This window comes from Saimiri boliviensis, chromosome 2 (genome assembly GCF_048565385.1).
Source record: "Saimiri boliviensis isolate mSaiBol1 chromosome 2, mSaiBol1.pri, whole genome shotgun sequence".
In the NCBI taxonomy this organism is placed as follows: Eukaryota; Metazoa; Chordata; class Mammalia; order Primates; family Cebidae; genus Saimiri; species Saimiri boliviensis.
This window is the reverse complement of record NC_133450.1, coordinates 77,463,552-77,479,567: the sequence shown is the minus strand read 5'-3', so window position 1 is coordinate 77,479,567 and position 16,016 is coordinate 77,463,552. Positions and strand designations below refer to the sequence as shown.

The following is a 16,016-nucleotide window of genomic DNA, read 5'->3' as shown; positions in this document are numbered from 1 at the left end:
ACTGTACCTCATAAATGACAGCAACCAGCATCTTACCTTTTATTATCAGAAGCTGGTGATTCAGATACCGAATTTGACGTTCACTTTCATTTAACTTTTCAACTAAGTTCTCCAGTTGTCTCTCTTTTGCTTTGTTAAGAACCTGAAGTTGAATAATCTGCATATTTTCTGCAGATTCTGGGAATTAAAGGCAATTTATTAGATAAAAACATACCAAAATATAAACTGATAGTGATTTAAAGCAGAGTTTTTCAAACTATGGCTACAACATTTTAGAGCATCGTGAAATCAATTCAGTGAATTGTGACTAGGATTTAAAAGGAGAAACTATATCAGAGTGTATCATATACTAAGAATCAGTCTTATTTTGTGAAACTTTTGTTTCATTTATATATACTTGTTCATAGAGATGTATGTTGTAGACCACATCACAATGTAAAAAATATAGTTTCTGGCAGTGGGACACTGTCAAAAAAGTTTGAAAGTCATTGGTTTAGGTTATAACCCTGAATCACTAACTACCGTTTTAGCCAATTAAAAATTAGTATATAACAACTGCTATGAAATAAAGTAATATTCTCTCAGAAACTTTATAACAGAACAAGTACATCAGCTTCTATAAAATCATTTTTACAGAAAATTTCTAGACAGCCTCATAATATTTTATTTTAGGCAGGATTGGGGAAAATATTATATTTATATTTATGCTAGCACATAACTGCTGAATTAATTAGCTAGTGAATAGATTAATCAAAAATTTGGGGGAGAAAGGGAGGGAGGGGAAGGATTGAAAAACAATCCTTTGGGTACTATGTTCACTATTTGGGTGATGGGTTCACTAGAAGTCAAACCCCAGCATTATTTAATATACCCATGTAACAAACCTGCAAATGTACTCCTCAAATCCAGAATTTTTTAAAAAAGGGCTGGGCATGGTGGCTAAGGCCTGTAATCCCAGCAATTTGGGAGGCCAACATGGGCAGATCACGAGGGCAGGAATTCGAGACCAGCCTGGCCAAAATGGTGAAACCCTGTCTCTACTAAAAATATAAAAATTAGCTGGGCGTGGTGGCAGATGCCTGTAATCCTAGCTACTTGGGAGGCTGAGGCAGGAGAATCTTTTGAACCCAGGAGGCAGAGGTTGCAGTGAGCCAAGATCACACCATTGCACTCCAGCCTGGACAGCAGTGCGAGACTTCGTCTCAAAAAAAAAAAAAAAGAATTTTGAAGTCTTCTTTTAAAAACAATAAACAATCAGTCATTTGAGGACAACTTTCAAAAGAGTCAGAGACAAAAATGAAGAAAGAATTGGTAGGAGTAGGAGGATAATGCTTCAACTACATAATGATAAATATTCTTCACTTCCTACAAGAACAATGTTTTTGTAAGCTTACAATCAGAAATAAATGCATTTACTAAGTTATAACCACTTGCTAACTAAATAATTCAGTCCTCTTTTAAAACAGAGATCTGGTTAAATAAAGAAAATTAAAGACTGAAAAGTTTATACAAGTCAAACTCCTCACAGGTCTTACAGTAGAGCTAGCCCAGAAATAAATAGTCTCTAAGCCCTACCTGTCTTCAAACTTTTTTTAAAACTACTGTTGCTAAGAAACTATAATCACTAAATTGGCACTACCATTAAGTAATTTAACTTCCAAATGTCAAATTTAGACAAACGTATACCAAACTCAACTTGAAGGAGCGCGGATTGTTTAGAAAGGTGAGGAAAGGTTTCTATATGCAGAAAGACCAGGAGATATAAATATAACTTTTCAAGGGAACTGAAAGAGTAAACACTAAGGAGCTGTCACGCCACTGCTGTGACCTAAAACCAGTTATATACACTGTCCACTTCCTCATTCCACAAAAAAACTTAAAAACAAAGAGAAGCCACCCTCATATTTGCTGTTGATGCCTTCAGGGGAAAATGAGTTCTGAGCCTCCCCGGCAAGTACCCTGCTATCTCAGTGTACGATGGAACAACACCATGGAGTTACAACCCAAAAGTCCAGTTTTCTCTTTGGTATAGCCCAGGTAAGCCCAAATATTTCCCTACTAATTAAAGGGAAACAAAAAATAAAACAAAAAAACTTGTTGCCATGCTCTAGAATTATACTGGCTCTTCAATATGCGCAATAATTAGAAGCTATTCAGTATGCCAGAGAGTGTGACAAGAGTAATTCAGTAAAGCCATTTTTTCATTTTCCTATTATATACACACTGTACAAAAATATGTGGCAAATGTCCCATGACTGAACCTGATAGATCTAAGTAATTCTGAATATAAAGTAATTTACATTATTGTAGACTAATTATTACACTAAAAACTGTAAAATCAAAAGAAAAAAGTTGATTATAGCGATGATGTATTAAATTACACTTCCATATAGTAAGAAATCTGAGAGTGAAAACTGTTTCATTTTCCAAATTAGGCTTCAGTCAAAAAAATAAATGAAGTTAATAAAAAGTCTTTTTAAATTTTCTTAAATTTCAGATGAGCTCCAGTCTCCTGTATGATAGGCGAGGATACTAACCACTATCCAAATGAGGAGAAAAAACAAACTAGAATGACTAAAATATACAGTTGGGAAAATGTCTTTTAGCTTTTCATTCTGGAAAATTTCAAATATACAAGAAAGTAAAGAGAATAGTACAATGAATCTCCACAAACCCATTTCCCAAATTCAACAATTATAAACTCATGGCCAGTTCGGCCGCATCTGTATTCCCACCTAACATTACCCAGCAACAATGTATTATTTTAAAGTAACTCCTAGACTTCATGTCAGTTTTTTCATAAATACTTTTAGTATATATCTCTAAAAATAAGGCTCTTTGAAATATCAAGCACAATTCTATTGTCATACTCAAAATATAATGCTTGAATGTGCTCAAATATTCACTGCTCAAATTTCCCCAATTATGTGGTATTAAAAAATCAATAGAGACTTGACACTTACTCTCATTAGCTCCTAAAAATTGTTGTTGCAGGCCTTCAAATGTGTCACTTCCTGTTATCTCTGGGGCTGGTGAGCCATTGTTTGGGGCAGAAGACTGATACGGCTTATATGTCACTTTATTACATGGTTCCAAACCTTGACAACTGGGAACCTGTGATGAACCAAATTGCTATTATAGATGACAGAAGAAATTGACAATTAAGATTTCGGCTTTTCTTCCAAAATCATCTGAATTAGACACCTAAATTTTATGTTACAGAACTTACTTTTGTTAGTTACAAACTTTTATATGTATATATGTATATATACATACACACACACATACAGACACACAAACATATCTGCTCAAAAGTAGCACTTATTATTATTTAACACTATTAACTGAAAGTCTGCAATACATATAGACACCTAAATTCTACTTTTGAGCACACAATGAAGCCAATTTTATAAATAAAACTCAAGAATTCCAATAAGACTACATACAAATACTTTAATACAACTGATTTAGATTATGCCAACATCTTGAGAACATAAAAATGCACGTATTCAATACATGAACATGGAATACAGGGCCTCATATCTAAAGAATATTTGCTAACCCTTATGGGCTGAATAACATCCCACAGAGAGAGAATTAAGAGAAAATAACCACTTAACAGCACCCCAAAATCCATGCTGTCAATGCATGACACAGACTAGCTGTTGAGGTATTTGCTGCCATCGAGAAATTCTAAGAAGCAACTAACTATATCCTGAGGTCTTACTTCATTAAACCCTCCCACAGGAAAAACATGGTTTTTGTTTTTTCCTTAACATTCATCCTGTCTACTGTATCACCAAACAAAACAGATATCAGCTTTGACGTGTTAAACTTAAAATTTGTTATGAGTGGTGAGCAGAAAAATCGAGAAAATTAAATGTCACCTCCATAGAATTACTGCTCTAAGAACTACAAAGAAACCTGAACATAGCTTCTCACTGAAGCACAGGGCAGTGGTAGAAGCAGCAGTAAATGAGGACAGTTATTTTTTGGCAAACTTAACTTTCAATGTTTAAATAACTGTGTCCAAAGAGCTTTAATTTTAAACTTTTGACTTAAGATCATCATTGTACTAGATTGTAAACAGAAAATACCATGATAAATTCACCATGAACCTGAGTAAGTGCCCCCTCACAACTTCGTGTGGTTAAATCATCTTACCACTGCACTTACATACATTTCCTAAACACATAAAAATATCACAAGTTTTTACAATACCTGAAAGTGGTTCCACTGGGGATCCGAAAATTTAATTACATTGGTTGGTTGGTTATTAAATTCCTGTTTCTGACCATTGGTATATGGCCTAAAGTTTTCAGGAAGGCGATATAAATCAGTCTGTTCACATTTACTTGGAGGACTATAACCACTTCCGCCTTCATCTCCACCTTCTCCGGGATGGTACACAGGGTGTCGGTCTTCAGTTTTACTTCTGTTTTCTTCCCAGACATTCCCACATTTTTCTCCAGCATATAAATTCTGAATTTCATTATAGTCCTATTAGACAACGAGAGTAAAACAAAAGCAGGAAGATCCATTCCCACCCTTATCTGTGTCATCATCACACCAGATACTTACATTTATACCTTGAGATTTGGGCAGCACTTGCTCATTCCACTTCATCTCTAATTGCTCAGGATGATGTGGTCTTGAGAAAAAGGAATACTTTCAGTTTAACGTGTATCATTTATTTGTACATCGATAACACAAAGAACCCCAAGATTTTAATGTCTTTCCTGCCAACCCTCAACCCAAATTTTAAGAATCTATTTATAACTTTATGATCATGTACAATATTAAGCTACATCAAAAGAAAAAGACTTACAGAATTGTAATATACAATTGAAAGTGACTTCAGGTGCTTACTCTCTGTCTGTGCCATCCTCACTGCAGTCTGAATAACCCAGCTCAGGAGAGGAGAGGTCGTCATCCAGCATGTCATGGGGAAGGTCTGTGAGTAACTGCTGCAACTGAGTCAGAAGGTCTGCATCATTATCATACCAACGGAAACGCAAGTCACCAAACCAAAGCTGCCTTGGAACGAGTGGTTTTTGACTGTAGAAGCCAAAGAAGTTCGTAATTCCCTCTTTTAACTAATTTCTTAAGTTCCACACAAATTGTATTCATCATTTCACTTGGGGAAAGGAGAATGCATAATTTTAAGATTTACATCAGAAGGCTGTTTTCTTTTTTTTATTTTTTAAACAAAGGTCTCAGATTTAAATACACATAGAGCAGAATTTAAAACTTTTTTGATGGAAACACAGCATATCATAATAAAGGTACAATCAATGTATTATGTTATCACAGGGCAGACTAAGTCCCAGAATCCTGTTTTACCAGTAATCATAGCTTGGGAAATTAACAATTAGACATCCCGCAGGGAATGTGAGTAGCCAGATGTACTCGGGCCAGGTGATGAGAACAGCAGCAGTAGCAGGTGGCCTAGAAGCCCTTAAATGCTCTGATAATGTAGAAACCCACTGGGGAGTCACTAATTAGTAGAAAGCCATCTAATTCCAAAGATGAAAAGATACACAATACTCTGCTCTTATACAACATCTGAGTAAAAGAAGAGTTGGAAGACTGTTTTCTATACATAGCACACACAAAAGCCTAATACTAAATCTGACATTAAATATTTGGTTTCTTATTATATAAACTAGATAGACAAAATTCATTTACTCAAATTTCAAATGTGATTAAAAAAAATGTATAAATCCACCAGTCTGTTGAATTTCAATAACTATCTGCAATTGTTTTTCTTCAAAACCCAATATTACATTACCCTAAAATCCCAATATAAGATATGTCTTAAATTATGTAACAATTAGAAGATCAAATACTTCTAAATGTTACTAAACACTTTTTAGAGAAACTGTTTCTAATTACTTCTCTTTAAGAAACTAAGCACCAGTTTAATTAACAACTTGACTACCTCCCTCCAAAGTACATAAATCAAACTCATGACATTATGCAAGTGGATTTTAAAGACCCTAAATACTCTGCAAAACCGTTCAGGGAAAAAAAAATGAGATGCTCCCTGCTCTCTAGCAGGTTATTTTTTTTTTTCTACTTTACCTGTCATTAATACAAAAGAAATGGAACGTGACCATAAATCATATCTGAGTATTATGTTAAGAATCACCAAAAGGCCGGGCGCGGTGGCTCAAGCCTGTAATCCCAGCACTTTGGGAGGCCGAGGCGGGTGGATCACGAGGTCAAGAGATCGAGACCATCCTGGTCAACATGGTGAAACTCCGTCTCTACTAAAAATACAAAAAATTAGCTGGGCATGGTGGTGCGTGCCTGTAATCCCAGCTACTCAGGAGGCTGAGGCAGGAGAATTGCCCGAACCTGGGAGGCGGAGGTTGCGGTGAGCCGAGATCGCGCCATTGCACTCCAGCCTTGGTAACAAGAGCAAAACTCAGTCTCAAAAAAAAAAAATGACCAAAAAAAAAATTTCTTAAACAAAATATGTATAGTAAAAGTTAAATAAATCTATTTTAAGGAAGGTCTGAAAGGAATGCCCCAAATTCTTTTTTTTTTTTTTTAAGACGGAGTCTTGCTCTGTCGCCAGGCTGAAGTGTAGTGGCGCAATCTCCGCTCACTGCAACCTCCGCCTACTGGGTTCAAGCGATTCTTCCGCCTCAGCCTCCCGAGTAGCTGGGACTACAGGCGCGTGCCACCACACCCGGCTAATTTTTTTGTATTTTTAGTAGAGATAGGGTTTCACCGTGTTGGCAAGGATGGTCTTGATCTCTTGACCTCGTGATCCACCTGCCTTGGCCTCCCAAAGTTGCCCCAAATTCTTAACTGAGCTTTGGTGAAATAAAATTTGTAAATGGGAAAAGAATATGTTGGCGGGGGCGGGGTGGGACTACTTCCTCACTCCATATTTCTGATATTCACTGGATAGATTTTTTTTTAAGGTTTTCTCAATCCATTTGTTTTCAACAAGATTCAACAAGAAAGGTATTTTCTCCACTGAAAAATTACCCTGATCTTTAAATCTGTTTAATGCTAACATTAACACACAAGACCCTCATTCATTGCTCACCTGCACATGCAAGGTACTTGAAAAATCATTTTGAGAATTAGCCATATCAGAGTTGACTGAGAGTTATAAAAAACAAGAAATACAAAAGATACAACATAAAAAACAAAACAGAGCACGTCAACATATTTGTATACTACATCAACATTTTTGTATACTACATGCCTCAGATGAAAGATCGCAAAGCAATTCTATAAAGAAGCAAATGCACTAAAGGAAAAAATCACATCTATGAGGTTTTTTAAAAGTAGTACCATCTGTTGTCTATAATTATGCATCACTGCTTTAAGGAAAAAGACTACCCCTACATGTTACACCAGGAACAATAAAGCAAATCTTTTATACTTACATCAAGTAAAGACTCCTGAACAGAAAGAATATTTTCTTCTAAACCTTCAGGGAGGTTCAAGTTCATAACTTTATAATTCAGGGGCACCTTGACAGGGACATCTGAAGAGTACGTTTTTCCCCTCCCGCACAAAAACAAAAAAACTACATAATAATTCAGCAGTTACTGTAGCTTTCTTTGCAATACCGCAAAATTGGCATCCAAAGATGCCATTATAAAATTCCTCTTCAAAAAATTTATCCAGGCCGGGCACGGTGGCTCACGCCTGTAATTCCAGCACTTTGGGAGGCCGAGGCGGGTGGATCACGAGGTCAAGAGATCGAGACCACCCGGGTCAACATGGTGAAACCCCGTCTCTACTAAAAATACAAAAAATTAGCTGGGCATGGTGGCACGTGCCTGTAATCCCAGCTACTCAGGAGGCTGAGGCAGGATAATTGCCTGAACCCAGGAGGCGGAGGTTGCGGTGAGCCGAGATCGCGCCATTGCACTCCAGCCTGGGTAACAAGAGCGAAACTCTGTATCAAAAAAAAAAAAAATTTATCCATCAAGTTCGTTGGTATAGCTGGGTCATATTCCCTGGCTTCTTTAAGTTCAGGGCAGAGGAAAGCTTAATGAAGTGAAATCCTCCTAAATAAGGCTGTTCAGAAACAAAATCCCACCTCCAATGTTTCCATTTCCCAGGATCAAAGTGTATCCTCCTCATATACACTGTCAAATTGCATTTTGGTCACTGAACCCTATGCAATAAAACACAAAATTGCCATATCTAGCTATGCATGTTACCAAATAGAGATTTTTAGAAACTGTAAATTTTCCTTATTAAAGATCCATCAAACTTCCAAATACAGATACAAGAACAGAAATAACAATCCTTATAAATGATAAAATTTAATCCCACTCATTAATTTAAAATTTATCAGATTGAATTTTTGGCTGCAAGCAGCAATCTCAATAGGATATTATTGTGTATTAACTGAGTTTAAAAATTTAACAGATAACTTCCCTAGAAAAAAGATAATTTGCCACTCTTAAGTCTTCAATTGAAATAAATTCAGAATCATTCTATAAACTCCTCTCCCTTTCTACTTCACGTTTCTTTCTTAAAAAGAAAAGAGAAGAGAGCATTTGACTCAAAGAACTCTGTTAACAAAACACTTTGCAATAACCCATGTAAAACATACAAAAGCCTACACTCAAGGGTAAATGTAAAACAAAGAACACGTAAACCTTTCGTTAGGATTTTCAGCTTAAATTAACTAAACAGATTATCTTCAGAGCCTGTAATCCCCAACATTCATGAGGCAAGAGGCCTCAAATTACAAACCACACAATAATCTTCTCCCAAGAGAAAGAGTAGCAAATGGAATATCTAATGGTCACATTCCCTTTGAACAGGTGACCTCATAAGTGCACTTCTAAAAAGATTCTGATACTTTAAAATATGAATTATTAAATAATGCTTTCATGGATACACACTAAATATAAACAAATACTAGCTTTACAACTCCCTCTAGTGGAAACAAAATATCAAAATGCTCTGTAATTACATCAAACAAGGCAGTTACAAAGTGGAAGAAGAAATGCAATGGAAACCTTGCCTCTAAAATACATGATGCCAAGCTAAATGAAGATTTATTATTCTATTAAAGAGCTATCAATATATAAACCAAGTCAGTATTGCCAGGTGAAGTTTCTATCTGCCACCTGCTACTTAAGCCATTCACCTTTCTACTCAAGATCATTTTCAAATATGTCATCTCTAAATGGCCCATTATCACTAAATGACCCACCATCAGCAAATATTATCTTGATATCATAGATTACCAAGTATTTATGGCCCAAATCACCAGCTCCAGTATACATACATACATAAATGGAGAATTTTACTATCTGTGAACCAACAACAATCACAGAGCTACTTCTGGTGACATTGCAGAAAGTACATGTCTACTCCAGCTGACTGTGAGAGTCCAAAATAACACTCTACCTTAAGCTGTGGCTTTCCCAACAACTAAAAGGCTTATAACAAGCATTCCTATTACAAAAAGAACTTTATCTGGGGCTGGGCACGGTGGCTCATGCCTATAATCCCAGGACTTTGGAAGGGCAAGGCAGGTGGGTCATCTGAGGTCAGGAGTTCAAGACCAGCCTGGCCAACGTAGTAAAACCCCATCTCTACTAAAAATACAAAAAAAAAAAAAAAATTAGCTGGGCATGGTGGCACATGCCTCTAATCCCAGATACTCAGGAGGCTGGGGCAGGAGAATTGCTTGAACCCAGGAAGGGGAGTGAGCCAAGATTACGTGATTGCATTCCAGTATGGGCAACAGAGCAAGACTCAATCTCAAAAAAAAAAAGAAAACTCTATCTCTGTAATATCCAACTGTGAAATCAAAAGGTACAGTGACTTAAGCTGAAAAGTATTTTTGCAAAGTCACATTGTTACATTATAAATGAGTTAATACAAGAGCTTCTGAATTCTTTTCTGGGACAGCTTTATAAGGAAAAGTCTGCTTTGGATCAGATCTCCTTCTTAACAAGAAAGACAACTACCATCAGCAGCTCTCAAAAGGTACAAGAAAGTAATGTGCTCCAGGAACACAGAAACAGAAGTAATGTGTCTCAATTAACTGATATTAACTGACAAGATACATATCTCTATGATGTCATCGACCTCACTGATCTGCACCCTAATCTGCTCTGCTGACTATTTTTCAGAGATGGAGATTTAGCTGAAATACTGTGAGAAGCTGTGGCTTATGTACCTCTCTGCTATGCCTTTATGTCTTGACCCCCAGTGGGCCAACTTTTACTAATGTACCATTAAGAGTTGTAGCACTTTAGAAATAGATTATAGGACTTTTCTACAAAATTCTTGGTTTTTTTTGTTTTGCAAAATATGCTGATGATCTATCAGTGATGATCTGTGGCTTAAGATTCCACTGGTCTAAATATTCTCTAAATATTGAAGCACCTATTTACTAAATGCTTTCCTTTTTCCGAATGTTAAAGGCACTTTCTCCACTTCATCTTCAATGCAAACAATGGAGAGAACAGAAATGGAAAAGGCAAAATTGTAATTGTAAATCTGCTCATAACGACGGCATAAAGGTTGGAATGGTGTATTCACTAGGATATGGGCATATGTGAACAAAATCCCAACTGGCACCAAAACAACAAAATTAAACACAGCTTGGAAAAACATGCTGTATTAGCAACTGGCCTTTCATCCCAGACAGTGAAAATCAGGACTATCCAACCATGTACCAAGAGAGGCTCTCACAAACCCTTAGCAGGGCAGACTATGAGTCAGATGTGGTATGCCTGGTAAGCCTTATAGCGCATCATCAGGGATAAAGGCATTCCTCCTATGTCAGCAAATTGAACACAAAGTGATTCACTAAGTAGAGAAAGCAACATGCATTATTAGCCCACTGCTAACAGTTATAACCTAGCCGTAATCCCAAAGCCACAGTTCCAAAGATACCAACAAGGTAGACAGGAAAAAAAGAGCTTTTTTTCTTTAATCTCTTAAGGCTGTGAACCCTGGGCTACTGCAGGGTTACGAAGACTGAGATGGTTATAAAGGTTTCTGCATATGCATGCAAGCTTGGGTTTCACCACCCAATTTATTACTTTAATTTGCAGTGACAATGTATATATACACTGAAGATTTGTGAAGTTCTGAAGTTTGTTACTGAAGTCTGAACCTCTCTGGCCTCTAATCTCACTCTTTCCCTTGCAGCAGTTTTTTTTTTTTTTTTTTTTTTTAAATAAAAATATTTTTATTCACGTGAAGTTTCTTACAAATTTAACCATAATCATGATATTAGAGTCAATTTAGCTATACATCCTTCCACTCTGCTAGAAATACTCATTCTTAGATACTTGATCTTTTAAAAACAACTTTTCCACTGAAATTCTCTATCCCAGCATACAATCTGTCAAAGAGGTGATCCCAAATAGCTATTTTCTACAGCAGGCGTCCCCAAACTGTGGCCTGCGGGCTGCATGCGGCCCCCTGAGGCCATTTATCCGGCTCCCTGCCACACTTCAGGAAGGGGCACCTCTTTCATTGGTGGTCAGTGAGAGGAGCACAGTATGTGGCGGCCCTCCAACGGACTGAGGGACAGTGAACTGGCCCCCTGTGTAAAAAGTGTAGGGACGCCTGTTCTACAGTATCTAGAATTAATCACCTCCTTAACTAATATCTCTTTTAAAATTTTAACCACACAATACACTGGCAGTATGCTCCCCCTAATACCCTACCTATCTCTCTAAAATCTTTCCCAATGAAAAATCACCTGTCAAAATATTTTTTTCTTCTTTACAGTAATGATTTCTTAAACTGACCCTATCAAGAATCCCAGTGGCTAAACCCCAGGCAACTATCCAAGCCATTGCAGTCATGAAAACCTCATGCAACAGGTTCCAAGTAACAGAAAATCCTCATTCCCATCCTTGCCACAACAATTGTTGTGAGGGGCCCTGCCAAAATCCAGAAACTCTCACCGGGGTCATAAACTCAAATGCCCTCAGGGACCTGGCAGAGAATTTACCAGAGTGAAGCAGGCAGGTCTGAGTGCATAAGCCCATGTCTGCGTGAGCAGTGGGGACCGTGGCCAGCTGGGGAAGGAGAGCCACTGCTCAGCTCCAGCCTGCCTGCTGCCATGTGCAAATAGAGGCCAGGTGTGGCCAGGGCTTTGGATGTTTTTAGATAAGCCAGAGACTGCAGTGCTACATAAAATTTTCCAATCTTCAAATACGGATTCAATTGTTTTAAAAGCACTCTGCAACCAAACAATACCTGCCTATGAACCAAATCCAGCAAGTTGCCAGTTTTCTATCACCACCATAATTCTACTGCCAGCTACATGAGCATCAGTCAAGTGACCCTATTCTTTGCTTCCTGTTAATACTAACAGTCTCCAATAGCGATTTAAAAAGATTTCTTTACATATTAGAAAATGGGTCATATAAGAAACAGTATCAGGACAAAAGAAGCCTTTTATCATAGGCAATCAAGAAATTTGACTTAAACTAAAAACAACCAAAACAAGTAAACTGACTTCCACCAATAACACTACTACTGCTACTATTACTATTGCTACCATTTACTGAACATTTACTATGTGCCAAGAATTCTGCTAAACACTTTATATATAAATAATATGATCTCTCCCTTTTATTCATTTCCTTGTATAATCTATTGACCATACAGACTTCTCAAAGATCTTCAAAAATATGGTATCACTTTTCCTTGCTTAAAATCCTCTACTGCCTTCCCATTGCTCTTTGAATAAAATACAAACACCTTATCATGGCTTTCCGTGATCCACCACCCAACATTGGCTCGTATATAAACAATAACCATGGCCTTCTGGCGGCTCTACAGATAACACAGGGTCTCTTCCCAACTCCCCAGCTTACACTCCTTGGTGTTTGTCCTAGAAAGATCTTCCTCAGGCTTCTGCACGGCTGGTTCCTTCTCATGAGTCAAGTCTCAGCTCAAATATTGCCTCCTCTTAGAGACCTTCCCTCACTACCCCTTCTACAGCAATCCCCTACCAATTGCCTTCATAGCACTCCGGTGTGTTTCCCTGTCATTTATCAATGATAAACTATAACTCACTCAAATTATTTTCCTCACTTGTTTATTGTCTGCCTCCACTAGGATGTAAACTACCCAAAGCAAAGACCCTTGTCAGACTTGTTCATGGCAATGTTACAAGCACCTAGAAACTAACCTTCCACTTCCAAAGGCAACCATTACCTCCTAAAGGAAAAGAAAATGTTAACCATTTATCTGATGGCATCATTCACAGTTGTGCTTTATTCTTGTCTCGAAAATAGAAACATTCCACTTATCCACTTTTTTAGTCTAAATAACATGCAGATTTTAGGGTTGTTTCATTTAAAAAAAAAACTTTCAAATCCCTTCAAAATGACACAAGATTTTGATCAGGAAATAAAACTTGTTAAAGATTGGGTTTAGGGTCAGTTTTTAACACCTTACCTCTTTTTCTCTTTCGTAGTCCTCTCTGTCATATTCCTCATCCTCATCTTGTGCCAGTAGCGCCATACTGCCAAAGTCTAATGACATGGTCCTCCTGTGGGAAGAGAAAGATGTTTGCTTTCTGAATATCCCATAAAATCTCCCCAGAACAAACTACATAAGAGATGCCATACATACACAAAGTCAAAAGACAGAAACAGACTTGGAGAAAGTATGTGTAACTCAGTTATGGCTAATACAAATAATTGTGATTCATAGAAAATAGCTGTATGACAGCAACTCAAGGAAAAGAAAAAATGCAAATAGGTAATAACACTAGACCTTTCTAGTGGTCTGAAAGTGTAAGTTAAAATAGTAAGATTTTTGCCCATATGAAAAATAAGATGACAATAATAAACTAGAAATGTGCCAGATGTAAAAATTTTAAGCTCAAACAAACTTTCAGATGTGCTACATTAAACATGGCACAGGTAGTATCCTAATTGCTTTCTTTTGAATACCAGAAATCCAAATATCATGCTTTACAAAAAAGGGCCCCTAAATCATGAGTGAATGACTGCTACCCAGAAACCATTTACAATCCAGTAAATTCTGCAGAGCACACAACTCTTAAGCTTGATAAAATCAGGTTCTGGCAATAAACTCAGGAAAAACAGAAGAGAGGGCTGTGAAGCTACACCACTGTGGACTTCCAATTCCAAAAGCAACAGCAAGAGTTCCCTGGGGAGCAGTCACTGCTGCGGCAGAAGCAGCAGCAGGAAGGAAATGGGTTTTCAACTACTTACCGCCAAAAAAGCTGCTGCTGATTTAAATTATACTTAGGGATCCTGACACTACACATAAACTCCTCAGAACTTCAAAGCTCCAAACAATCCCAACAAAAAACTAGGCAGGTGTCATCAATTACCTGGCCTCACACTGCCCTCTATTCCGTCCACTGTTGTTCATGCCAATGAAACGCACGTGGTTGGAGCCGGAGCCACAACTCATTCTCTACACCTTTCAAGCTCTAAAATATCATTCAGCTGGAAGTCAAATCAGAAGCACAGAGACCCAGGAATCCAAATGCATTTTACCATAAAGAACTTAGTGCCCTCGTCTTAACAGTTAAGAACACAAACTTTTATAGAAGCCAATAGCTCTAGAGCAGACGACATCCCATTTCATCAGATCTAAGATTTCTTTGATTCTTATGATGCAGTTCTATTTGTAGCAGCAGGAACAAGATGCAGCCACTAAAATTATGACATAACACTAATTTTAGGACACCGTCTATGTTGTAGATATTAAAATGTGAAAAGAAAATGTGAAAGCTAGAAGACATAAATATGGTATTAAAGATTAACACACATATGAACTTCAGTGGTGAAAATCCCCCGACTTCAAGTTTTTGTATTTCAAAGACCGAGTTATGTTGCTTAGCCATCCTCTAATTTGCAGTCAACCTTCTAATCCCTTCCTCTCTGGTCCCTACACTTCAACTTATATCAACTCAGACTCTTCACATCAACTTAAAACCCTCCAGCCTCTGCTTCTCGGATCACACCTTCTCCTTTCTACGCTTGTGCCAGGGATCAAGGGGGAAGAGACATGCATATCGAGGAAAATAAATCTATCTGCAACTATCATTTTGTGTATCAACATAAGACAAAGATATAAGTATGGTAAAGAGCCTATAACATAGGAGAAACGGTCAGGGGAAAACACACAATCTCATGTCTCTAGATTTTTTCCCACTACTGCAAGTGGACATGTCTACAGAACACTACGTATAGATAATGAAAATACTAGCCCAACTAAATCACATCTCCTTAAAAGAGATTAAATTAAGCTGGACCTTAAAGACATTCTTGAATCCTCCAGGCAGAAATAATCCTTTCTATTTCTGAATTCTGTGTCTTCTACCTCTCTTGCATTTAACTATAAATACAAGACAAAATATGGAATTGGGGTTAATTTCTCCTTCATTAAGTTAAAGAAAAGAGGTTTGTTCCAATCCTTTATTAGCCTGCCATCAATTGATGTTGATTATTGAAAAAGAACATTAAGATTTATAAGAGCCTATTGCTAAAAATGTAGCTTTAATATTTTAAATAGAGAGCTACTTTTCCTCAGATAGAGAATAATTCTACAAGGTGTTTTTTGTTTTCAAAGTAAACAGAAGGCCTGGCGTGGTGGCTCACGCCTGCAATGCCAGCGCTTTGGGAGGCCAAGGCAGGCGGATCACCTGAGGTTGGGAGTTCCAGACCAGCCTGACCAACATGGAGAAACTCCATCTCTACTAAAAATACAGAATTAGCCGGGCATGGTACTGTATGCCTGTAATTCCAGCTACTCAGGAGGCTGAGGAAGGAGAATCACTTGAATCCAGGAGGCAGAGGTTGCAGTGAGCCGAGATCACACCATTGCACTCCAGTCTGGGCAACAAGAGTGAAACTCTGTCTCAAAAATAAATAAAATGTAAAAGATAAAAGTATTTATCTTTAATGTTATTTTAAATCCAAACCATGTCATTAAAGAAGACATCTAAAAATACCTAAAAAGACCAAGATCTCCCCCACTGAAGAAAAGGTATAAATAAGTTTTCC

At 37.4% G+C, this 16,016-nt stretch overlaps 1 protein-coding gene across 14 annotated transcripts in view; it reads right to left on the bottom strand.

Moving 5' to 3' along the window:
• Positions 1-16,016, bottom strand: part of CEP152 (centrosomal protein 152) — a 103,874-nt gene that overhangs the window by 71,947 nt on the left and 15,911 nt on the right. For 12 of the 14 annotated variants that reach the window (XM_074393637.1, XM_074393638.1, XM_074393639.1 and 9 more), the window contains exons 2-7: positions 13,429-13,522; positions 4,870-4,973; positions 4,582-4,651; positions 4,222-4,500; positions 2,964-3,114; positions 37-177 (exon numbers count right to left, since the gene is read on the bottom strand). In XM_074393637.1, coding sequence (XP_074249738.1) covers positions 37-177; positions 2,964-3,114; positions 4,222-4,500; positions 4,582-4,651; positions 4,870-4,973; positions 13,429-13,522 — 839 coding nt within the window. Of the gene's footprint in view, positions 1-36; positions 178-2,963; positions 3,115-4,221; positions 4,501-4,581; positions 4,652-4,828; positions 4,974-13,428; positions 13,523-16,016 lie in introns of those variants that run through there. The other 2 variants (XM_074393642.1, XM_074393647.1) reach the window with 2 other exon arrangements.